General features: G+C 37.3%; 1 protein-coding gene across 4 annotated transcripts in view; it reads left to right on the top strand.

The window, feature by feature from the left end:
• CYB5R4 (cytochrome b5 reductase 4) overlaps nt 1–22391 on the top strand; it is a 41522-nt gene extending 19131 nt beyond the window's left edge. The window contains exons 9-16 of one of the 4 annotated variants that reach the window (XR_012775196.1): nt 44–76; nt 755–877; nt 11822–11962; nt 13169–13321; nt 14016–14166; nt 19003–19163; nt 19262–19348; nt 20741–20788. Coding sequence is in view for 3 of the 4 variants with exons in the window: in XM_075498293.1 (XP_075354408.1) it covers nt 44–76; nt 755–877; nt 11822–11962; nt 13169–13321; nt 14016–14166; nt 19262–19348; nt 20741–20905; nt 21797–21851 (908 nt within the window). In the remaining variant the exon portion in view is untranslated. Of the gene's footprint in view, nt 1–43; nt 77–754; nt 878–11821; nt 11963–13168; nt 13322–14015; nt 14167–19002; nt 19164–19261; nt 19349–20740; nt 20906–21796 lie in introns of those variants that run through there. The other 3 variants (XM_075498293.1, XM_075498294.1, XM_075498295.1) reach the window with 3 other exon arrangements.
• Nucleotides 22392–24733: the final 2342 nt, after the last annotated feature.

Consider the following 24733-nt stretch of genomic DNA (forward strand, 5'->3'; position numbering starts at 1 on the left):
TTTTGGTTCTGCTTAAAATAGAGTTTGTTTCTCTTTATTTCAGACTTGGATCATGCAGTTCAAGAAGACTTGGCTGGTAAGTTCCATTTCTTGCAGAACTTCTGTATCTCTTCTAATATCAGAATGTGGAACTTCAATTTATTTTTCTGACTCATCAGATACTTTAGTTTTGCTTACCACAAGGTTCTGACACAATCAATCAAGTCAAACCATAACATTGAATAATTTTTTAAAATTGTGGCATTTGGGCCTGTGAACGTAATAAGTTGATGGTGCTCTGCTCCCTCTGAGTATGAGAATGCTAAAATAATTAGAGGTTAGTTCTGTTGTGTATTTGTAAACTGTTCTTTGCTTAGACTGGGATTTTCTTAGATTTAATTATTCCTTCAAATGCTCTTGAAAAGAAATGAAGAAGTAAATAGTGGTAGTTACCAATTTCCAGTAAATGAGGATTCTGAATTCATGAGCATTCTTTTTGACCAGATGGGCTGTGAAGCTTTTCACAATGTATTTAGTAAATAAGATACACTAATTATGCATATTAAGTTAGTGCTTGTTGTTTTAAATGCATTGTAAAACATTATAAAGAGATAGCTGGAAGTACATTTAATTTGATATTTTAATTTAACAGATTAATTCTGTGTGTCTTGAGAAATGACTAATCCTTCTAAAATTTCATTATAATGGAAAAATAAAATATTTTTTTGTACAAAATGTAACTAAAAGTAACAGCGTCAAACCTTTTCTCTTTTAGTGAATATTGCTGAAAAAGTTGGGAAAGTAGAGATTATCTTAAAGAAAAAGGATAATATTCACTGGAAAATGCTGGGACAGCCCTTGGAGAGTCATAGTACGTTTATCAAATGCATGGACAGAGGTAAGCAGTTTCACGGCCATGTTAGCAGCTCTTTTAAGGTTTTTTGAAGCATGTTAGGCATATTTGGTCTCTCCCAGGATTTCCTTTTCCTGTAGTCATACTTCATTTCTTGCAGGAATGTTCTCTGGTCTTGTTGAAAGCTACTCAGGAATTCTTGAAAGGGTTCAGTTTAGAGGTGGTTTTTTGCTTTGTTTTGTTCTGCGATAGAATTGGAGGTCTTCCAGTCTTGTGGAAAGACTGGAAGAACCTAGTAGGAGAAGGTGAAGACTGCTTGAGTGTTGTTGCATCTCATGGCTACCTGTGTGCTTAATATCCTTTCTGTCCATATGAAAACCTCGGCAGACCCCGAGGGGATAGTGCATGGCGTTGTGTCAATCATTATAGGTGTAACTGTAGTGAAGGAACAAAAACCTCCACTTCCAACTGTTACTATACTGTAGTAACATCTTTCAATGTTGTAATGTTGTTCCAGCACACTGCATCTTTGTAACTTGAGCTATGATTAAGTAAGGCACTTCAAGCCATGTGTAGGTGTGAAAGCCAGCTCTGGATAAGCTGATGTGTCTGCAAGCAGCAGCAGATGTTATATATGAGTTCGTTTTGTGGTAACAGAATAGTATGAACTTGATGCAGCACCAAAGTGTATTACCCTGATCAGTGTGCTGCTTTTTTTTTTACAGCTAAATTAAAAATTTCTGCACAATTACATTATATAATGTAAGCATGCTCCTGATGTTATTGCAGCTGTCCAGTTTCTCAAAAGCCCTCTTGGCCCTCTGTCTAATAATGCTCAAAAGTTGACTGTTTGATGTTAGTCTGCCTTATTATGTGTGAAAGCAAAGCTGTACATTTTTAAGAGCTAATTAAATGTTGATCGCTGTCTTGTGCACCTCTTACTGGCTCTCAGTTACGGTACTTAGGCCTTTAAAGGTGAGAGATTACTGTGGTACAAAAAGGAAGACTGACTGCATAAAAGCACATCTCTGTAGCTACCTTTAGCTTATGTAGAATGTAATTTTTGTTATGAGAGTTTCAGAAACTGTTGAGTCATCCACTTTAATATTAGATTTTTTCAATATAATCCTCTGTATTTAAGGGGATACAGCCTGGACTAGTGTGTTGTCCACTGTCCATTGCTAATTTTCTCCCTCCTCATTTATCTTTTCGTGATTATGGAGAACAAAATGAGAAAATAACCTGAAAGAACAAGAGGTTCTCTGTAGTGATATAGAGTGGCTTTATAGATCCTTTGCGAATGAGGAAGGTGAGGATGATTGGATGCAATTGTCAAAACTCCAAATTGAGCATTACTAACAGATGCTTCCTAGATTGTTATTCTGCAGTTTTTTCTAAGAAGTTAGTCTCCAACATAGCATTTGTCATGCTATGCAGAGAAGTGTCATATATATTGGATAACTTTACTATATATCACTGACTGACTGAGTTCAGATCAGTTTAAATTGAATCTCCAGAAAATTTAAGTTAAAGGGCTTGCCAAGCCTGAGTTTCTTCAGTTCCCTGATTACAAAGGTGATGAATCTAGCAAATATATTGATACCTATGGCTTTTTTAATCCCTACTCCAGAAACTTTTATTCTGCAGTTTGTTAATTTCAAAACCCCCAAATTTAAAACTGAACATGCCAGAAGGTTTATAGAGGAAGAATGTTCAGGCCTAGATGTCTTTCCTTTATTCCAACACTGCTTTAGCTCGGCCATAAAATCTATGTGTTGGAGGCTTCTCTTCGCTCAGTTTAGTCTTAAGTAGCCACTCTCCATTTCTGCTTACAATTGTGCTCCCTTAGTCTAAACTGCAGCGTTTTCAATTTTGCTTCCACTTCTGTGGGAGCAAAATAATATTATGGATGAAGAAACTCATACCTTGTGCAGTGGAAGGACAGAAATAGTAATTAACAACTCTAGATAATTTCACTGTCTTTATTGGGTATGCAGTTGGTTTTATATGCAAAACTACTTTTCCTAAAGCAAAATAACTTGATAAAATTATCAAGACTTCCAGCCTGGAAAGTAATTCTGACCTCATAAATGAATTGATGCATTTTATGCATGAAATTAAATAGATCTTTGAAGAGAAGATTAGACTGTTCTTTGATAAACTACAGAAACGCTTAATATGAAGTGTGTTGCAAATATAGAGGTTCTCCTTAATACTACTTACACTTTAGTTTATTTTGCATGCTGGCATAGTAGCATTATCTAGGCTGTATGCACGTAGTTTGCCTACTTACTTCTGCCCACGCTAGGAGTGCTTTTAACGCAGGCAGAACATAATGTCACATACTAGTAAAGTACAAGTAAATCCTGCAGTAAGAATGCATAAATGTGTATGCTGCTGACCATAGTCTGATTCACTGTAGATACTTAGCCACTTACGCTATGTCAATGTGTAGCTGTGATGAAAGATCATCGAGGACTATAAACAGGGCGGAGGAAGGACACACTAGCTTTGTAAATAGCTGTTCTTACACGATATATCAGTTGCTATTAAAAACCCGCAGCAATGTGTGTGCTGTAAATGAAGTAACTTACCACTATTTCATTGAGCAGTAGAGTTCCTCAAATTTTATCATGGCTGAAAAGAGCAGGTGGAACAGCTGGCATAAGGTATATTGGGATTTGAGTGTGAGCAGCAGAAGCAGTAGCAGTGTTGAAGTAGTTCTTGTGAGAGCTGCTTTGCTTCCAAGACCTAAACTGGCTAGTTAAAGCTATTTTATAGCTTTATATCTAGTATTTCTATGCGGCACTGTATATAAGGTAGCACAGATGCGTTGCCTTACATATTCTTATTTTTTTCACTTGGATTTATGTATCTTCCACTGCTTACTCTCAGCATTACCTTTTGTTTCTGATGAATATGAGAGTCTTGTTTGAAGATAGTGTAACTGATAATTCCCACTTCTTGAAAGTACTTGAAAATCTTGGAACAGATTGGAAAGTAGTTATGTTACCTTGTTATACCTGTTTTTTATTTATTTCATTCAGTTTTTGTGTATTTGTAGTTCTTTTGGGTAAGTTACTGACACTTTCTAATGAAAGTAATCATTTTACTCAGAATGTTTCCACACTTCCAGTTTGGTGGCAAGGTTATTCCGAGGCCATGAACAGTAAGTGCTTATGGGAGCACTGATGTTTAATTCCTTGGGTTTTTCTTGTCTTTGAGTTTTTCTGTAGTATTTCCTTGTGTATTGATAATTTAAAACTTTTCCATTGTATTCAAAGCACAGGAAGAAGGGCTGAAAAACAGGCAGGATTGACACTTGAAAACTTTACTTGATTTTCTGCTGTTATTACTTGTTCATGTGACAGCATTCATGAATGAGTTTGTAAAGGGGGGTTGAGGAGGGTAACCACCACGCCCCCCCCTCAAGCCCCTATACTTTTAAGTTATTTAGTCTTTTATTTTTACAACAGACAGTTCTACATTCTACAAGAAAGTGATGAAGCTCTTCTTCAGAGACAATGACATAATGCAGAGATGATACTGGAAGCCTATGATAGCTTTATGCTATGAAAAAACAATTAGCATAAGCCCCTACTTTTTTCCCCTTAAGCTGGGAAAGTCATACTCCCAGATAAATTGCCTATGGACTCTAAAATTCCTGCTGAGTTTAGACTAACGTTTTGGCTGGTGTATCTGTTAGTTAATTGGGAGGAAAGAACAAAATCGTGGAATTTCTTCAAAGTTGAGGGGGATTTTTTAAACATTTCAATGTAATTTCATGGAACTACACTGTATCTTAGGATGTATCAGTAGATTCAGAAGAATATCCAATACTGCTTCTGCTCCTTAAGCAGGATTAAGTGCTTAGTTTACTGGAGGAATAATTATTTATACCCAACAGTATCGCATAGAAAGCACAATTCAATATAATTAGATTGTCAGTGTAGGGAAGTTGGTGACATTACTCTTAGCTAGCTATTATGAAACTGGTCATTAGGAAGTATAAACAGAAACTAATGGTCGTAGTGCCAGCATCCTGTGAAATTCAAATGCAGTATTAAAAAAAGTAAGGTAGAACTTTCTCATTTAAAAAAACCCCAACATACAGCGCAGTGATAGAGTGCAGTTTTTCTCATAGGGATTAAGACATGATTTTCTTGTAGGTGCCTTTTCTGGGAAATAAGATAAGGAAGCCCACTCATGAGTGGATAGGTTGTGATCAGCACTGCATATCATGCTTCTGTATCAAGGTGGAATTGCAGCCAAGTCTTGGAGGTGACAAGCAAGCACTGTAATACTGTTACATAGACCTGCAGTTTATCAAAGATTGTTTAAAAAGACACCAACTGGAAAAATGTTTAAAAATTTAGGTTTTGCTGTGGAATTATTTAAAAAAAAAACCAAACAACTTGAATTTCAGCTTTGTTCATCTTAGTTGGTAAAACCAGATCTTTTTACTTTGATTTTTCTGTATTAGTGTGCTAGTTGTTTTTTGTGGAAAAACTGAATTCTGCCAAATTAAAAAGAATCAACACCTTCACTGCTGACCACTGAAATACAACTTCATTGTTGAGTACAAATCTGCTCATGGTGTCCCCTTCAAAAGACTTCTTGCTCTGAATGAGATAAGAAAACATTGCACATACATAAAGAACTATTTCTGTGTATCTAAGGCTTTTATTTTTGACTTGTGGGTAGCTGTACAACCGTAGTTGTGGTCAACAGAAAGTGAGACTTTGAATTATTTGAATTAATCACAATTTTTTACATATTTTCTGGTTTCTTAGCACCTTTAGCCAATAGCATAAGCAAACCGATGTTGGGGCTGTATGTGATAATACCAAATATCTTTGTCCTGAAATTTGTTTCTACACAGTAAAAATGAAATTTAAGGGAAAAATTAAGTACTTAGCATGCCAGTTCAGAAAATGTTTTAGAATGACCGTGTATATAAAAGCAGTAGCCATATGCAAGTAAAAAAATGACATGTTAGTAGGGATGAGTTGAGGGAAGGGGGGGTGTATTTTTTCCCATGGAGAATAAACTCTACTTCTTCCTTCTGAAAGTGATTCTGAACTTCTAGTCAGACCCCTGTTTTGGAAAATAACCTAATTACCAACTTCTGCTCTCCTAAAGAGTGTGCAACTATTGGCAGATGCTTAGAGGGTTCAGTAAAGAATCAAGGTGATGTTGCCTCTGAGGACTGAAATGGGATGTAATTTTGTAGTTTCGTGCAGTGGTTTTAGTCCACATTAAGTGGAAGATCACAGACTTTTTTGTTGGAAGTAACAGAAGGGAGCAGAATGCTGGCGCAGCACTCCAAGGTATATAAGCCAGGCTTATGCTGTGACAGCGTGCTATTTGCTGCATAACCAGGGAAAGTTTAGAAGTTGATTCAGTGGAAACTTTATTTTGGGAAAGGAGGGAGACCATCTGGGAAGAGCATGGCTGACCTCTTTGGATAATAAGAGCTAATTTTGTGGAATCTAGTAATTAACTGAAGCGTATGAGGGTACTGATAAATTGATGGTCAGCATTAAGGGTTCGTGGTTGTCTTAACTCCCAAGACTGGGCTGCTGCCAGGAGTGATAGGCAGCTGCCTTCCTTCAGCTGTGTGGTCTAACCTCCATTATGTTGGCACTAACAGTACTTGGGGCTCCATAATCAAGTAACCTGAACAAAATAAGGATTTAACTTTCAGCTGTCTGACGGACACTGTTGGGTGGTACATGCTTGCTGGGGGTGGGCTGGAACTCCCCTGCAAGAGATGGAGGGGCAGTGGAGGGATGCAGCTTTTGTACTTCGAAACTCTGTATCCCAAGCAAACAGGCTTAGGTTGCTGCCATAGCATTATGACGATTGTGGCTAACAACGAAGAAGAAATAACAACTGTCACTGAAGTCTTGGACTTAATCATTGAAGAAAAGCAAGAAACATCATTCAAGGAAAAATTCTTAAATTAAAATGCCTTTCATAATGAGGAAGAACACAGTAGGCAAAACGATGATACTCTACAGAAGGTATCATTATCTGTGCAGCAGTTTTGTTAGTAAAACTCATTTCGTATGCATATGAATCAAGGTGCTGTAGTTCTTAATTCCAGCAGAGGAGGAAGTTCAGTTTAGAGAGGGACATCTCTAGCCTGTGATTGTATAGGGTTTACGTGGCAAGGTTTTGGTAGCGGGGGGGCTGCACAAGTAGCTTCTCTGAGAAGAGATCAGGAGCTGTGACACTGACACTCAATGTCTGCAGAAAGTTTCATCAAACCTAACCTCCTCTGTAATGGCTTCCTCTAATTTGAAAATTAGGAATTGGTGCTGGGCACTTGCATCATGCTCCAAAATGGAGACAGCAGTGCCTTTTTGCTTATGTATAGTAGCAAATCATATGTCTTTGGCATCTGACAGTTAACTTGGCTTCAGGCATTGCTGAAAGCAACTGTTCTCCTTCAGCTTGCTACTAGAGGCTGGTGTTCTCTTGTTGAAAGGCTTTTCTGCATTGCCAATTGTTTTTGCTTGTGGCTCCAGATTTTACTGTGACCACTGACAATGAACTAATTTTACTTAATATAGCAAAGAGGACAACCTAAACTAGGAGTTTGCTTAGACCTAGAAAGGTCTCTGTTTTCAAAAACCAGATTGAGTGAATCGGGACAAAAGTTCTGTATGGCAAATTAAAAAGAAAAAGGGGGAGGTAAAGGTTAGTTCGTTACATGTGGAAAAGGTTGGAATTTGTCAGGTTGGAAAGGTCAGAAAATTGTCAGGAAACAGTGAATCAGTTGATGAATCAGTTTTTTAACTTCTCTCTCCACTCCCAAATACGTGGAAGAGTATTAGCTGATGGGTATTGTGGGATATATTACCAACCTCCCATATTCTTTCAAGTGATTATTAAGTCTGCAGAATTGATAGCAATCTTAGCGTATTTATTTGTACACTGTACTTTGCAATCTTAGTATGCATTATTTTTCAAAAGAATGGTAGAAAAATTACAACAAACTTTTTATAAATTTCTTTTCTATAGCTGGAGAGCTGCTGATGTTTTGCTTTATTTCAAGATTGGTATGAAATGGAATTACTGCCTTTCATTTTTCAGGGCTGTAGGCATTCTTTTGGTACATCTGAAATGTTTGCTCATTCAAAATAAGCAGTTTGTAGGATGTTAGAAGAAAGACATGAGAAAATGTTAATGAAGAAAGATTTATTCCATGTCAGAGGCTTTACATCATGTCTCTGCAGGCATTTATAGTGGATAACTCACCAGTAGGTATTTGAATAATTGAAGAAAACAAGTGTATGCAGAAAAATGCCATGGCCACCTACTGTGGCAACAGTGGTATGTAATGAATTTGATGCTAATTTAGTCCATGCACAAATTGCATGTGCAGCTGAGATTTAGTAACCTGAATGTATAGTTCCAGGCATAACTACATGTATTTAGATACTTGACCCTTCTAGCAGAGTTTATTAATACCCTTGGAAATAAAGCCAATTAGAAAGAAGCATGGCTGAGCTGGAACATCTTGTTTAAACCCTTAACTTTCAGGCATTTTGTGGATAAATATTGTTTGTTTGAAAGCTTTTCTCTGTTTAAATTTTTTTTGTTTCTGTTGTGGTTGAATTGACAAAGTGTGATCCTGTACTTATTGAAGAAGGGAATGTTAATAGTGATAGCTGTTCGTTCAGGCAGCAATTGACTGCACTGTTGCAGAGCATTCTGTAATAAGTCTCCAGCTGTCTTGAACTCTTTGTCTGGGTTTTTAATCCAGAATATCTGGGGACAGCAGAATGTTTGGGGTAATAATGCTGCAATAGGGAAACTGCAGTAGAGGTAAGTTACTTGAAAGATGATAATTCATTAGATGAAACTACTGAAATACTCAAAGCGGTCCTTAAATGACTCCTAGAGAACACTGGTGAAGGAGAATGGACAGGCTAGCTTACTGAGACCCAGTTTTTTGGGTTTGTTTTTTGGGTTTTTTTTGTTTGGTGTTTGTTTGTTTGGGTTTTTTTAAGTCCAGCAATTGGTGTCTGTTCTCAAACTGTACCTCTAGTTAAGAGTAAAGTTCAGCCAGCCTTACTGGCTTGGGCTTCCCCTTTAATGGTGCTGTTGGAGGTGAGAGAAAGGAAGCAATGGCAGTGGTCACTTGAGCTGCAGCAATGCCTAGAATTGCCTTTACATTTTGTCTTGCATTTAATGAAGACTTCACTGGAAACTTGCATCAGCACTCTGTCAGGCAAGACTCGCTTAAGAAGAGTTGTTGACTCGAGAGAGAATTTTGGCTGACTTCAGGATTTAGGCCAGGTACAAGTGATGTACGCTTATTACAGATTTTCTGGTAGTCCATCCCTGTTCAAGAGAGAATCAGCATGTGATTAAAGTCAGGAAGTAAGGAAGCATCTGCTGGTGCAGTGGCAAAACACAAAAGATCAAGGTGCTTCTACTAACTATTAAGACCTAAAGAAGTATTAGAATCGTAGACTAACCTAGTTGAAAGGGACCTGTGGAAGTCACCTGGTCTAACCTCCTGCTCAAAGCTGTCCAGCCAAGGTTTGAATTATCTCCAAGGACAGAGACTCTCTCTGGGCAGCCTGCCCCAGTGTTTGACCAGACCATCCTCATGGTGATGCCTAGTTGGAATTTCCTGAGTTGCAGCTTGTGTCCTTTGCATCCCATCCTGTTTCCTGAGTAGCTCAGCTATTTATGCTAGTGACTTGAGGGTTTTTCAATAACATGAGAAAAAGAGGTGAGAAGAAATGTCGCTTCACTGAAATTGCTTCAATGCAGAAAGTGTCGTTAGAAGGGTGTCATGCTCAAGTATTCTCATATATGAACCTGTCAAATGTTGAGAGGCTGTACGTGAAAATATTCACTGGGACTCGTTACAAATTTTACATTGAAAATGGTAAATGATGTGGTGGGATTATTGTAGGGAAGAGGCTTCTTCTCTCTGCCTTTTTTTTTTTTTCCTTGTTTTGGAAGTATGATGTTTAGATAGTGCTGCTCATGGGATTTTGTTGCTTGCTTGATTTTTTTTTTTTTTTTAATTTTTTTTTTAAATTCTTTGCGTGGCTGAGCTTCCAATATCTTATAGCCCATGAAACTTCCCTTGAGTTACAGACCTGTTTAGGCAGTGTGGTACTATCATCACACTGATATTTCAGGTTAGAGCTAAAATACTGCAGTGCTGAAACACAGGCTTAGCTGAAAAATGCTCTTCTAAAGGTAGAAGAGGAAAAATGATTTCTGGTCATCTTCAGTTTACACCTCCAGTTTTGTATCTGGATTTCTGCAATATGCTGTCGCTTGCCTTATGCAGCAATTGTTATTCCCAGCAGTATTTTAGGAAAGGTGGGACATTTGTTCCCAAGTAGTCAAATACTAACCTGTGGTGACAATGGCAACAGGCCTGTCAGTTAATAGAATATTATAGTTGAGAGTTGAGGAATACCTTCCTGTATTCGGCATTTGTGGCTAAATTAACCTTTGTAAGCATGTTTCTTTCCAGAGTGAAAGCTACTAAGTGGTTGTTTTTGCATCCCTGCCCTTTGTTCTTTGAAGTACTCCCTTGCTGCTTCACCCCTGTTTATGTTCTGCAGTCCGTGGTTGTAATCAGCAGGGCATAGCCCCCTATTTTGTTGTGTTTTCAAATCTTCTCTTAGACCATGAAGTGATGTAACGATGCAGATGACTTAGATCAGGATGGCTGCTTAGTTAAAATGGGTGCAGGTCTGGCCAGCCTTACACCGAGTGCTTTGCCACAGAGATCATTTCCAGTATAAGTGATCAGTTATTGCCCCTGCTGTAGCAGAGGCAGAGTAAATGTCTTATCCTGCTCTGAGCCTATTGCAGGTATAGGGAAAACACATTACTTTAAGCTTCCATAAGGTATTGCTGAAACTGTTATAGTTTATTTCCCTTTTGTCCCTGAACAAAGCTAAATATTCTGGGGTGTTCCTTCCCTTTTCCCCCACTGTCTTTTATCGCCATTGTTAATAGGAATGTACACAGGGATTTATAGGTATTCTGATTAAGCCGTGTTCTTTCCCTGATTTCTTTCTCAGTGTCTTGAAAGATTTTTGTGGAAGTACAGACCTTGCATAGTGATTATTATTTTTTTTTTTATGCTTTCTTTTTTTTCAGTTACCTTTTGCACAGCATTTAGTTGATGCAGAAGTGGAAAAGCACTGTATTTGAAACCCATGTCCTCACCTCCAAAACAGCTGTATCAACAAAAATTTGTGCTGTACATATGACCATATAGTTGATTAAAGTAAGCATCTGAACCTATAAGTGGAGTTTATAATTTCTAGTTAGCCCAAAGCACCAATTCACATCTAAAATATTTATTCATAATGTTGAAGTGTGCATTGCCTATGTAGGCACAGATGTTGGTTTCATTTTGTCATGTGTGAGCATTTAAGTATTGGTATTGTGTACCTGAAAAATTGTGCAAAGCTGTATCAGAAATTCTCATTTTTGCTCATAGCAGTGAAACTGCAACAATGCAGGATGGTCAGCCCGATAAATATCTGGCATGCTGCGTGGGTTTAGATAGTCTGTTACTGAAGACTGTGGTGCTGTGCCTAGCTTATGTTTCATTTGCACTAACCAAGCTGGTTTTAGTCTGCGCATATGTATTCATGCTGTAGTCATATGGTAAATTTAGTGCAGGTGCAACGTAGTACAGGGGGTTCTGCTTTCTGCTAGTATTTGGTGTTTTTCTACTTCTTCCCAGTCAACACTGATAACTTACAGATTCAGTCTGTTATAAGCCTAATATAAGGCTATAAATGAGTCCTTAGTCCAAAATTAGAAAAATAATTACAATAATTACAAGTGATGATACAAGAAGCATCTGTTTCTAGTCTTTTTATAACTGTATATAGTGAAATACATGCCTTTCTCTATCTCTTATTAAAAGATGTATAAGAATAGAAAGACAAATTGAGACTTAAGTAACAAGTAAACCCGTGTTTTTAGGACTGTTCTACAGAAAATGCAAGTTGGTTTCTAAGACGGAAGTTACCCATGACACCAAGCTCTTCTGCTTAATGTTGCCTAAGAGCACACACCTCCGTGTTCCCATTGGACACCATGTTTACCTCAAACAAATCATTGCAGGTAAGAAAAATTGAGAATGTAGCCATAGATATATTAACATAAATCCCTTTTCATAGTCTTGGGAGAATGCCAAGTCCATAGCCACTAATTCCCTCATTGTAATTAGAAGGTCTCTGCTTCCAGGGTCACAATCAGTGCTTAATAATGAACTGACTGGACTAATGTTGCTGGAAGGCTAACTATCAAGGAGGCTGGCATTTACTGTTGACCTTATCAGCTCTTCTTTCAACTCTTCCTTTAAAACATTCTGTCTACGGAAGTAGTGCTGTTCATCTTTGAAGGGGGTGAAGCTCATTGTATATATGTTATGTATGATTAGTCAGTTCCTTTTAGTTTGCAGCTTTTTTGGCATGTGGAGGGTAATGTTGCAATTTTGCCCTCCTTTTTTTTTTTTTTCCTTTCCTCCTTCTTCTGAGGGATTTATAGCAGTCATAGTAACACTACTTCACACTCCAGTTGCACGGTATTTATGATAACATGAGGTTGTGAGAGGAATGCTTTTTGAAAAGCATTGTTCAAGTGTTATTTTTCAAAATTTTGTAAAAGGCAAACTTAAAATAAAATGGGAGGTCAAAGAAATTTTTTTTTTTAAGGGTACTTTTTAAAAATTGCATATTAATGGTTGTACTGGTCACTGTACTTGCATTGCACTATGCATGGTAGAGACATTTCTCAGAAGAGTTTTTAAATATTCTTTAATTGCGAACTGTTTTGTCCTTCTCCTTCTCCCTGCCTTATTCTCTGCTGGTGTCCAACTCTTGCAGTCTTTCTTTCTACCATTATACAATAGCTTTTTGAAATTATAGTGGAAGAAAATACAATCATGCAGTACTAAAAATCTGCTATTTCAGTTTAGAAAAAAATTAAGCTGTGGTACTTGAAACTAAATGCAAATGTTTAGATTTTCATATTCTTTGGGGATGACTCTAGATGTTTTCTTCCAGTGTTTTGAATTGCTAAGTAGTGTAGAAATAACATACTGTACAATGGCCTGAAGATTTTAATTGGAAGTGGAAGGGTACTGTAAAAAGAACTGGTGCAGTGGAAAGTAACATACTTGCGTAAAAGCATGCAATGGTGTTATTTTTATGGGATATGCAGATTATTTGTTTACTGTTTGTTTATTTTGGTATTTGCTTACAGTAAATTTGCTGGATGTAGAGTACTTTTCATATTATTTCAGCCACCTTTTTGTCTTCTGTCTAGGGACAGAGGTAGTAAAACCATACACACCTGTATTGCCTTTTTTGTCACTGGATTTCAAAGAACCATCTCGCCATGATGGTATACATATATATTTAATGATTAAAATTTATTCCTGTGGACTGTTCACACAGGCACTTGACCACCTACACATTGGTAAGTATATGTTGGGGGGTTTTGTGTTTGGTTTTGCAGCGATTGCTTTATCTTTTCAGATTCACTGTATGGGTATTGTGATGTTCTTATTGTTTACCTACTTATACATAGGGACGTACTTACAACTTTTTTTTTTTTAAACCTTATTCTCCATGCCTTAAATGTACAGGCTTATCCTCACTGTAACTAGGAGTTGTCCATTATGTAAAGCTCTCCTGACTGATCTTCCAAATGTGTTCATGTTTAACTATACAGATATGTCAACTGTATCACACATTATATACAATCAAAGTGATCAACTATACTCTCAGAACAACTTTTTGTACTTTTGAATAAAGAAAGCTAGGTCTATCTTATTGGGCTTAAGATGCACTTCCTTTTCTGTTTCAGATATGGAGGTAGATTTTTAACACTAACTTTGCACATGTTTGTGTACTCATATAGTGTAAAATCCATCAAGACAAGACATTTTAATTGAACATCTGTTCTTTTAACAAGACCGATCCTTGTGTGAAATGTATAGTACCTTTCTGAAAGGAACCCTAATACTACAAACATGAAGGCAATATGAAAAGGCCTTTCAAAAATCAGAACACTAATTAGCTTGTTTTCGTCTCATTAACATTTACCATTCTGTTCTGGTTTTTGTGTCTGTTTTTTGTTTTTTTTGTTGTTGCTGTTTTTTTCCATAAAGGAGACTATATTTCTGTCAGCAATCCTGAAGGCAGCTTCAAGAAGTCACAGGTTCAAACTTCAGAAGATCTCTTTTTATTGGCAGCAGGCACAGGCTTCACACCAATGGTTAAACTGCTGAATTTTGCTCTAACTGAAGTTCGTTGCCTCCGGTATGTATGCTTCTTAGGATTTAACCCCAAGCTAGAGTAATCCATAGGAAGGATGACACGTAAATAAATGTGTTAATAAAACAATTAACAAAATAAAAGGGTATGGAAGCATTTTTCTTCAACTTATGCCAAAAAGTGGCATGCTTTAGGGAAGAGTCAGAGTCTTGGGGAGCTTACACATACTTGGTTATTGGCTACCATCAACAAAATGGCCTGATTTGCATTTTGGATTTTAGTTGTGATACCAATGAGCTTACCAAGTAGAAAACCTGAGGGGTTTTTTGTTTAATTTTGTTTTTTTAAACTAGCTTTGCATTTGATTGCCTTTTTTATTATTGAAATATTTCAATGTAGATAGTGGGTTTTGACTGAGGAGGTTTACAGCTGTTCAGTTGTGGCTTCTCTTTAATCTATTAGAATAGCTAACATGCTTTTATATTGTTTTCACCTGCTAAGCAACAGTAACACATTTTTACCACATGAGTTCCAGTTTTCACAAAAGTGTGATATATGTAAGCATAGTATTAAGTATATTCAAATGCATAAAAAGGCATGTATTGCCTATGCATTCTGTACTCCACTTGTAAAAGCTACAGAAGGAAACATTACTTGTTCTTGGTCAAGTGAACAGGTTGTTTTGGCCCCTTATGTCTTTCAGAACCCCAGAACTAGTACTTCTGCTTGATGTGATTGTCCATTTACAGCTGTAAGAGAGTATACAGTAGCTCAACTTCAAAAGGAAATGCAGAGTTACTGTAGGGGCATACTTCAATAGGGGTGAGGTGTGCTTGCATTGCTTTTAGCAAAAATCTTCCTCTAAAATCACATCTTGCAGAATTGCTTAGCAGATTACATTTGTCAATGTGAATGATTGTCATTTGGGAGAGTATAAAAATGAAAAATAGGCCTGAACTGTGTTTTCTTTAAAGCTGTTGCAGAGGACAGTTCAACAGACTTGCTACTGTTTTCCTGTACCTTTGAATTTGGACTCTTGTAACGGAGATTAATTTCTAATACTGAGTTTTATTCAATATAAACACAGGATGTTTTGGTTCATTATGTCTTTATGAAGCACATTTTGAAACAACATAGAGAGATTAATTGTGCACTAGTCTTCATAGTAAAGCTAAAAAGGATGACATGTACTGCAGAAACCTGTTTCTAGAAAAAAAAATCTAAACCCAGACATTATTCTTGTATTGTTTATTGCTCAGCAATTACATATAATCCTATTTTGTGAGCAGAGAGACTGTGTACTGTTTGGCTCTTCTGAAGTGTCCTGTATTGTCAGTAGCGAATAACAAGTGGCTGGCTGGCTTTGTGAATCCAAAAGATAAATCTATCCTCTGACAAAATGCTTGGGAAGCACTACTAAGTGAATTTGGAATAAAATTTTTTTTTTTTTCCTTCTTGAGGGGAAAACTAGTATGTCAGGTAAAGGTAGTTGTCATAATATGAAAGCAAAACTAAGAAGAGCATAGTAAAAGATGCAGATCTTGACATTTTGTCCATAACCAGAATAAACAGAGTAGATAACGTGTGAAAGACTACTACTGCACAGATAGTGTTTGTATCTACTTTGTCCTTGAAAGATGACCAGAGTGGCTTATTTTAACTCTCTTCAGGACAGTTTCTTACAGGAACTCAATGCTCACAGTTAGCTTAGGATGCAGCAACATCTGTTTCTTACTAGTTGAAGTAAATGAATTTTCCCTTCTTGCTGTGGAGGCTTGTTAGGCACCGTAATGACTTGACCTGATACAGGTTCTGTTTATATGCAGACACTTAAAGCTTCATTTTTCTGACTGCTCTAGGCAACTTAGTTTCTTGGCCTTGTATTTGCTCTTTAACCCTCACTTTCTCTTTTGGAAAAATATTACAAGGGTGTCTTTAATATATATATGTGTGTGTGTGTATTTATATATGCTATTTATATACATGACGTATATATAAACAATATAAATATAATTTGCATAAAATTATCTTACTGTGAAAAGTAACAATTAGCATAAACTTGGATTGCATACACTAGAACACAAATTGCAGAAAGTTGAGGAAGGATCTGAATAATGCCCGACTTGTCACCTGAGGATGCAGAAGCAGCCTCTCTGTAGCACTGGGCGAGTGCTGCTGAACCTCTGGGGCTGCACTGCGAATGTTGGAGAATCCGCAGCTTCCCTACACAGCATTTGCTGTGATGTAATGGGCTTGGATCACTGGATTTCCATTCTTACTGTCTAGCCAAAGTCTCCCTGTTATCTTTTTAAGTCTGTTATTTCTTGCCTATGGTAGGTGTGGAAAATTATTTATTCTCTTCCTGTCTGCAGTATGATTTTGTGCATGAGGTCATAATGCTCTTCCTTCAGTCTTGTTTTTTCTCTTACAGGCCAAATTGTATTTGGCCAAAGTATTAATTTAAAAATAATATCGGTCCTCCATGCTTTTTTTTCCTTTTAAGATGAGGTTTTTGCTCGTTTTTACTGGTGGTGTATAACTGCAATCAGATGGGTATGTTTCTTGAAGAAGACTGAGGCACAAAGGCACTAAACACTAGGTAGGGGGCTAATGCTCTTCTCAAGTAAGTATAGGATGCTTGCAGTCTATTCTTAGTTCTCCTTGATAGTTGTATCTTGTTTTGTCTCCAGCTTTTCATTCCTAAACTACCACTCTGTTCTCATATTCACTTTTAATACAGTGTTCCACTTTCATCACTTTTCTGGTTTTGAAGGTGATTTTGTAAGTTTTTCTACTTCCTCTTCTTCCTCTGTGTTAAAATCACCTAAGGGTCTCTCTAACTCTTCTCCCTATACAGCTTTCCGTAAGACCTCACATACCATTTTTTGAGTTTATTAAAACCTGCATCCTTTGTAGTAGTTACCAGTATGTCAGATTCTCCCTGTTTCCTTGCAAAGAGCTGATTCAGTTTCTCATTTGTTATCTAAACTTCTGTCATCATTCTCTCAACCAGCTCTTCTCTACTGGTGGGGATCATATCTAAATCTCCACCTCTTCCTTTTAGCTGCTTTCTCCCTCATTTCTAGCAAAACTGTTACCAGTTCATTCCAAGTTTTGGGGTTTTGTGTTCTCTTTATAGTGCCGAGTACTGAGCAGTACTGCAGCAGATATATTTATTTACACTGGGGAGTATGAGTAAGGGTGTCTCAAAGCATTATTCTCCAAATAACCAATTTCTACCTTTGTGCTCAATGAACAAAATGCATGGCTTTCCTATGCACTTTTTATTGACTTTTTCCCCACCTGGGTAACACTTGATGCTGTGGTGCACCATGCCAGCTTTGACAGCACAACATTCTTGAAGTGAGCTTTCTTTTCCATGTTTTCAGGGAAGCGGGCCCTGAGAAGCATGTAAGGAACCTAGATTTTTGGCACATGTTAGCTTCTGAATAAGTTGATTTTAGTATTTAAAGATGCAGCATAGGTGATTTGGGACTGTTTTGTTCTATACCAGGCAAGTTTTCCAAAGCTTGTATGCTGTAACTTACTTTGAGTTGTAATGCATCTGGAACTTCTTTCTTTCAATAACACTACTGATGTGTATTATATACAACAGTCATAACTCGCTTTTATGTTGTGGCAGCAAAAAATGAACGTGCTTCTCATAAGTAGAAGATGATCTCTTCCCTTTGGCATCTGATGTAGCTTGTAAGAGATTTCCTGGTATCTTGAAGTGGTACCAAACAGCAAAAGGGAAAAAGGTTAGAAGTCAGAAAAATGTGGTATCTTCAGACTGGGAGAATACAGGCTTTTAAATTGCAGTTGAAGAACAGCTGGAGATCATGAACTCTCCGCAGGAGCCCTAGCACGTGATGCGCATGCGTGAAAGATGGCTCTCTGCAAGGTACAGAGGATGAGGTGATGGGAACTAATAGTTTCAGCGCAGCATCATATAAACTTGCTGTGTCTAGTGCTAGTCTCTTAGAAGCAAGCTCAGCCACGTATAAAAGGGATACTGGGTAGTGGAGTGCCTTGTTACGGAACTGGAATTGCAGGACTGTGGTGTGCAGGACCAGCAGGCTTAGCTCAGCCTCAGTGGTGGCCCTGACAGGTACCCATGTGGTTCTGCATGCGTTTCTGTGCCAGATATCCCAGCGCTCCTGCTTCCTGCAAGTACGACACTGAACTTACTGCTTCTGGCACCACAGCAACATGCTCTCTGCTCAGAGCTGTGCCTGAGTGGAAAAAAAACAACAGTAACTTAAAAGCCCTGTGGGGTTCAGGAACTGCTTGTATTTAACATCATCATCTGTCTTATATCAGTTGTCCCCAGGGTATTAGTCTGTCATTAGCAATAAGGGAGAAGTTAGGTTTATGTGGCTTCATCAAATGGTAAATTCTGTTTTGTAAAGTCAGTCTTGTGTTTCATGTCCACTGTAGCATAAAAATCTGAAGAGATAATAGCACTGACCTTAATGACAGAGCATTTATTTATGTGAACTATCTGGCAAATGTAATGCTTGTAAACAATAGCTTTCCAGGTAAATAAATTTTATAAATCAACAAATAAAAGTAGGAATAAGATAACATGGTACAGAGCTGTAGTTTGCTTTTCAAGTTATGAGTTAATTTTCTCTTACTCCTATGTGTTTAGATTCCATCTTTATGAAATTAATATTGACATAACCTTCTTGAAATTCCAGTTTCACCTCTACAAGCTGGTGTATGTAATACTAAAAGGGTGTACAGAGTTCATATACCAGCTATTAATTGAAGTACTAGTGCTCAAACAATATTGAGAAACCACTAGATAAAACTTGACAAGCTATAGGGTATTCTCAGTCAGGTCTTAGTAACTTCAAGAGACTTTATTTTTCTTAGGACAGCAGTTCCTGAACTAGAGGTTGCAACTGCAGACAGGGTTATGACATTTAGAAGAGAGGTCACAAGTTCAACAGACTTTCTGGTACAGCAAGAAAGATACTATATTGGGTTAGTGGCAAAAAGATTTGAGGATTGCAGAGTTGCAAAACAAACAAAATGTAAGTAAAAGGCTTCTGTACAATGCAGTAAGTTCTGATTCTTTAACGTGTGTCAAATACAGAAACAATGGCAGTTAAATTTTTCTTTTTTTTTTAAGGACAGTGAAGTTGATCTTCTTCAACAAAACAGAAGATGACATACTTTGGAGAAACCAACTAGAGCAATTAGCTCTTGCAGATGAAAGGTATTTAAAAGTCTTGTGGAGAACAACTTGTACAATCCCAGTGTATAGAAGAACAAGTCTTGGAGCTTAGACTAACTGTACAGCTTTAGCACAAAGATAGATCCCAATTCTGGAAACTCTTAGCTAAGAATTTATTGAGACCTAGGGAGTGGAAGGAGATGTGTTTGTATCGGTCACAGCAGGCTATGTTGTTGTGTTCTGTAGGTCCCATAGGAAGCCAGGGATTTGATATGGCAGTGTTTAGTAGATGTTTATTGGAGACAATATGTTAGATGAGATAATTGTTAAAACTGAGAAGCTTTTGGAAGGTGAAGAAAATTAGCCTTAGCAATAGAAAATATGGCTATGCAAAGAGAAGCACAGAAGTGATAGAAAAGGATAGTGTGCCCTTGGAACAACATTCTGAATTTACAGAAGAGTCTTGAAAAGTCTCTTTGGTGTCACTTAGTTGAGAAAATGATTATCTAGAAAGTCAATGTTTATCTAGAAATTTAAAGTTTCAATTAGGCCTGTTACTTTCATTTTTACTTACGAATTGTTGCATTTTTTTCCTCAATTACAATGTAATTATGGACTAAAATGCACTAGTGCATATGTAATGTTAACTTAGTTTAGCAGGCAGTAGTTCTGTCAGGAGACATAGGAACATCAGGTTGCCTTTTAATATCAGTACTCTTGTTTTTATCACTAGATAAATTGTCACTGCCTAGATTTTACATGATAGAAGTATGTTTTGTTTATGCGTACTTAATTCTTAGTTGAAATTGTATGAACAAATTAATTTCACTTGTTCCTTCACAACATTGAAGGGAAAAATCAATATTATTTCATAACCTGGTGGTGTCTGGCACATTCAGAGTTTCATAGTCTAGACATTGTGCAAATTTACAGTAAAACCCCTTTCTGTCTTTCACTAGGAGCCTCAGATACACAAGTGCTTGTTTTTTACTCAATAACTATGCTGTGAGTGGGTTTTTTAAACCGGTTATAGTGTTTTCTCATTAATGAAACTGTACTGACATTTTCACAAGTTTGGCTAAGCATTCTTATTTCACTACTTGTGTATTGAGCTACACCAACATTTGTGTAGGTGAATAATGGAACAATAAAATCTGTGCTTTAGTATCTTAATTGGTACCAGCTGTTTTTCTTTGTAAGGCGAAATACACAGCTAAAATTTTTAAGATTGAAAGATTGGGTTAATTAAATGCCCAGTACTGGAGGTGATTTGATTGACTTGATTGGTAGGAATAACTAAATGTCTGAGATCTGATACTGTGTCAGTGGGAGCTGAGCAGAACAAGAAAGTAATCATAGGAAACAAAATGTGTATTTTGTGTGGCAGATTTCTAATCAGAGGCAATATTTCTGAAATGTTCTCCTGCTTACCAGGTTTGAGGTTCAATTCATTCTTTCACAACCAACAAAGGACTGGGTGGGTAAACAGGGGAAGATTTCTTCATCTCTTCTCTCTGAGTTTGTGAAAAGAAGCAGAAAAGAATCCAAAGTGCTTATATGCATCTGTGGTCCCACACCTTTTACAGAACAAGGAGTACAGTGAGTATTTTAAATGATGAACTAGAGAATGAGAAATTTTTAAAAATTTGATCACCTAACTAGCTATAGTGTTTCTGACTTGGTAGTCTTTCAAAAATGGTCTTCTGTTTTCTGCTTTGTAAGAAAGTTTTGAAATTTTTTAAAAAATAAATTTAAAAAAAACACCTGGCATCATACTTTAGTAGTATATTTAGCATGTAGATAAGTAAATATCAGCAATATGTAGATTTCACGAGCTCTAGTAAGTTGTCCAAAACTTTCTAAGAGTATCTCTTTAACAATGACCTTTTTTCCCCAAGGTTTTAAATGCTGCTTTTAATTTGACGTTCATAGAACAGTTGTTATAATAAGAAATAAGCTTTCTGTGTTGGTGTTAGCTTGACAAATTATTAAAAGTAAAACTCAAAGCAGCTGTTCTATCACAGGCACTTCTCTCAATTTTTCGTAATGTGTTTATTTATGTCTGTACCTAATACTTTCCTTATTTTATATGCCATATATTTAAAGATAAAAGGCCCTCTAACTTTCTCTTGGCCAGCTTCAAAATACTGAACCAATACGGACGTCGCTTGCATTTCTGCAGCCCTACTGAAGTCAGGTGCATGGAGGGTGGAATTGGCCAATTGCTATACTACCTCTCGAGAAATCTGAGATACTTTAAATAGATATCTGTATTTATTTTTAGAAATTCTTGCAGTATCCTATAAGATAATGTAGTACGTATGAGCTCCTGGGCATGAAATGTTTTCTAAATGTATTTGCAAAGGTAAACTTTATTGCGCATGTCTGAATAAAAACAAGATAGTGGTGCTGAAGTTATGCTTCAGCTGTGTCTGTGGTGGGTTTGGGGTTCCAAATATTAATATTACAAATTTGATTTTTTACTTTCAGATATCTGAAGGTTCTTGGATACTACCAGGAAGAGATACACACTTTTACTGCATAAACCCATATGAGGATATCAATGTTTGTTTGTATAATTCAATCTTATTTATTTACCTTCATGAATTTAATTAAGCGAGAAGCAATTTTGTAAGACTTGAAATTTCACTCTTGGTACCAAACTGTTTCTTGGAAGAAATATATCTTGGAAAAAATTTTATACTGTGTTTTATCTTGTTTTTGTAAATATTTTTGCTAATCCAGGGTATTAATTTATTGTAAAGGCAAGCAAAAATGTATAGTATACGTTATGTAAGATATTTCATGTTGTTGGTTCATGACAATTCTGAAATTTGTGACAAGCACTGATTGAAGTTTTGACTTGCAAAGCTCATTATTTCTTACTGTAAAAAGTCTTAAGAGTGATACTGTCTGAAATTAAATACTGCACTGTAACTCAGGTAACCGGTCATTGAAAAATGTACTTTTTCATCTGAAATCTCTATTTGACTTGCAAGTGATCCAGATACATTTTTGGCTTTGTAAACAAAGAACAGAAGTACCTTTGGTAAAATATAAAAATTTACATCAAATAATAAAAAAAATAATAATTTTACATTACTTCATGCATTTTTGTAAATTTTTTTGTATTTTCAGTTTATAATGTCGTACAGAAAGGTTTGCACAAGCTTAAGACACCAGCTGAGAACTCAGAACAGAGGTACAGAGTCTTGGTCTCCCACAAAACTTTCTGTGTGACCTCGCTGGTATCGGGCATCTCTTGTCATGAGCCATTCTGAGGGTAAAAACATGACAGCTTATGGCCTGCAGATACCAGGGTAAGGACCATAGAAGTACCTAAAAATATTTGACAGGTTGCAGTAGTATTAAATGATGTTATTTGAATCAGTGGGGTTTTTTTTACTCCATTACTAAAAGTTATGTTATCGTGAGGCAGTAATCTGCTGTCTAATAATAGTTTGGAGAAAAAAGCAGCAAAGCAGCTACCCCCTTCTAGATGTTGTCAGTAATATCTGTCCGCATTGTTCTGTATGGCATCTAGGACTGTTTGCATCCTCCTGTTGTGTTGAATGGGTATTTCTTCCTCCTAAGAAGCCGGACTTGTGGTTGTGGCATTAATACTTCAGCATTCATGAAAAATGTTTTAATAATGCCCTTTAAAAACGTTAAATTGCTGTCTGACAGTAACTGGCTGTGGTGAACTGAGCTGTCATCTCTTCAGTGCCCTCTTGTTTATTAGACTTGAAGTTAGAAAAGGATCTGGTTGTCAGTCATTGCCCATAGGTCACAAGTAATTTCAAAAGAGACAGTGGTAGTGTAATTTTGTCATCTAGAAGGATCTAAATGTTTTCCGTTATAATCTTGCAATGCGTTATTTGTGGAGATTTGTACTACAAAGCTCTGAACAGGTTTCTCTTCCGCTGAGCAGAAACATCAGTGCTATGCTGGAATAACAAAGCACTCATTGAATTTTATCATTTTTTCTGTCACAAGCACAAGATTACTGTGGTGACTTAAAATATTACATTTTGGTGGTAATGACTAAACCTTACATCTTTCATAGGATACTGAGGAATTTCTCATGTTCCTGTCACCCAAAATCTGATGGGATGGTCTCCTGTGTAAAAGAATTTCATTAATTGCCTCCCCTCTCCGGCTTTTTGGTTTTAACAGGTTACTTCGCCAATATCCTGCCCTTTGTGCTTTGATTGTCCTTATCTGCCTTCATCCAGAAGGACAAAAGGAAGTGTTTTGGATAAGTAGCTGTTGTGACACAGTACATCAATTACTTTATCCTTTGCCTTAGGACATAGGCCATATTTGTCAATAGATGATGACTTTTCGAAGGCTTCGTGCAGTCCAGGTGGCGATCCTGGAACAACTACTAGAAGCTTGTGCAGTAGGTCTAGAAGCTTGGTAGGTTTAGAAGCTTATGCAGTTAGTGTGCATCCCCTTTGATTTCTGAGTTTGTTTCCAGTCTGATTAGTAGTGGTAATTGCGCTTTACAGTTGCAGCTTGAAGGAAGTTGTGCTCTTGGAGACTTTAAGGCTGTCATCCTGAAGCAAGGAAGACACTGATGCGATTGGTTATGTTGATTGTCATAAGGCATGTGGATCTTAAATACCTTAAATATGAAGCTGTCCTGGTTTCAGCTAAGATAGAGTTAATTTTCTTTATAGTGGCTGGTATGGGGCTATGTTTTGGATTTGTGCTGAAAACAGTGTTGATAACACAGGGATGTTTTAGTTGTTGCTGCACTAGTTGAGGACTTCTCAGCTTCCCATGCTCTGCCAGGTGCACAAGAAGCTGGGAGGGGACACAGCCAGGACAGTTGATCCAAACTGGCCAAAGGGCTATTCCATACCACATGACATCATGCTCAGTATATAAAGCTGGGGAAGAAGAAGGAAGGGGGGACATTGGGAGTGATGGTGTTTGCCTTCCCAAGTAACCATTATGCGTGATGGAGCCCTGCTTTCCTGGAGATGGCTGAACACCTGCCTGCCCATGGGAAGGAGTGAATGGATTCCTTGTTTTGCTTTGCTTGCGTGCGCGGCTTTTGCTTTACCTATTAAACTGTTTTTATCTCAACCCTCGAGTTTTCTTACTTTTGCTCTTCCGATTCTTTCCCCCATCCCACCGGGGGGGAGTGAGCGAGCGGCTGTGTGGGGCTTAGTTGCCAGCTGGGGCTAAACCACAACAGAAGCAAGGAAAGCAACCAAATTGGTAGCTGCCCTGGCAAGTCCAACAAGACATTGAGTGCAGAGGTGTTCTGCTGTGGTGGTTCTTCCAGGTCAAATCTTCATGGGTTTGGAGTAAACTTCCTGGATCTTGGGCCGCGTCTGTCCACAGGAAAAAGAAAAGTCCGTTTCCAGGGCTTGTTGACCTTGTATTTTTCCTGGAAATATTAATACTCAATCAAAA

Source organism: Mycteria americana, chromosome 3 (genome assembly GCF_035582795.1).
Source record: "Mycteria americana isolate JAX WOST 10 ecotype Jacksonville Zoo and Gardens chromosome 3, USCA_MyAme_1.0, whole genome shotgun sequence".
NCBI classification, from domain to species: domain Eukaryota; kingdom Metazoa; phylum Chordata; class Aves; order Ciconiiformes; family Ciconiidae; genus Mycteria; species Mycteria americana.